This window comes from Atta colombica, unplaced genomic scaffold (assembly GCF_001594045.1).
Source record: "Atta colombica isolate Treedump-2 unplaced genomic scaffold, Acol1.0 scaffold9, whole genome shotgun sequence".
NCBI lineage: Eukaryota > Metazoa > Arthropoda > Insecta > Hymenoptera > Formicidae > Atta > Atta colombica.
In genome coordinates this window covers 4,591,482-4,592,471 of record NW_017259583.1, presented here as the reverse complement: position 1 = coordinate 4,592,471, position 990 = coordinate 4,591,482, and the positions used below count along the sequence as shown (strand labels likewise).

General features: G+C 24.6%; 1 protein-coding gene across 1 annotated transcript in view; it reads right to left on the bottom strand.

Annotated features, from left to right (window-relative positions):
- Positions 1 to 666: 666 nt before the first annotated feature.
- The window catches only part of LOC108693294 (serine/threonine-protein kinase pelle), a 2,490-nt gene continuing 2,166 nt past the window's right edge, over positions 667 to 990 (bottom strand). Inside the window, exon 4 of the mRNA XM_018202169.1 lies at positions 667 to 990. This exon is cut by the window's right edge and continues 6 nt beyond it. Within this exon, the coding sequence (XP_018057658.1) occupies positions 667 to 990 (324 nt within the window).

The following is a 990-nucleotide window of genomic DNA, read 5'->3' as shown; positions in this document are numbered from 1 at the left end:
AATTATATATAATTTTATATAATTATATATGAAACATTTTTTCCCATAAAAAAATTATTTATATAAATTGTAATTGATAATTGTACAAAATAATGTAGTAAGATTGAACGAAACGTGGGTATACTCCATTAAGGTCTCTGCATTATGTTAAAAAAAAAAAATTATTGTGTAACCGATTTTAATTTTAATTTTAAGCTTATTTTTTTTTTTTCATATATTATAAAAAAATTGTTTTAACATTTACTTTTACAACAAGCATAAAATATTGCGAAGTTGGTCGAAAAACATAAATCCTAATAAAAATATTTTTTCTTTGTATCAAATATAATTTAGGCGTTTATATTGATCGTAATCGTGTGCTTATAATCTGTAAAAATTGATCAATTATCTTCGAATATTTCCTTCTTATCATCGAATGAGAGGGGAATATTTGACTGTGATTAGTCAATTCTTTCAGATTACGACATACGGTTACAGCCAATATAAACACTCTCTTACAGTTAATAGTCCATTTATTTAAATTTTTTAGATAAGAATATAATAACATAAATTATGTTAATGAATTTTGTAAAATTAAAATTTGTCAGTAAAATTGATAATATATAATTATATTTCATAACAATGATATATATAATATTTTCACAATATATTATCCAATATTAAATTTCATAAATCATTCAATGTTTGAAATACAAGTATCATTTCAGGTCGATTTTGTGCCAACCCATTAGCACACCATTTTCCTATAGATACTAAATTTTTATAAACTTGCTTGTTTTCTTCACCAGCTTTATTGTCTATCAATAAAGAAATATCTTTATCCTTCCAAGCTTCAATTAAATCTACTAATAACTTCTCAGGGCGTATATCATCGTAAGCCCGAAGACCAGTCGCCATTTCGAATAAGACTATACCATAACTATAAGTGTCTATTTTTGAAGACAATTTTTTGTCGCGTAAAAATTCTTCGGGCAGGTAAGGTCTTGTACC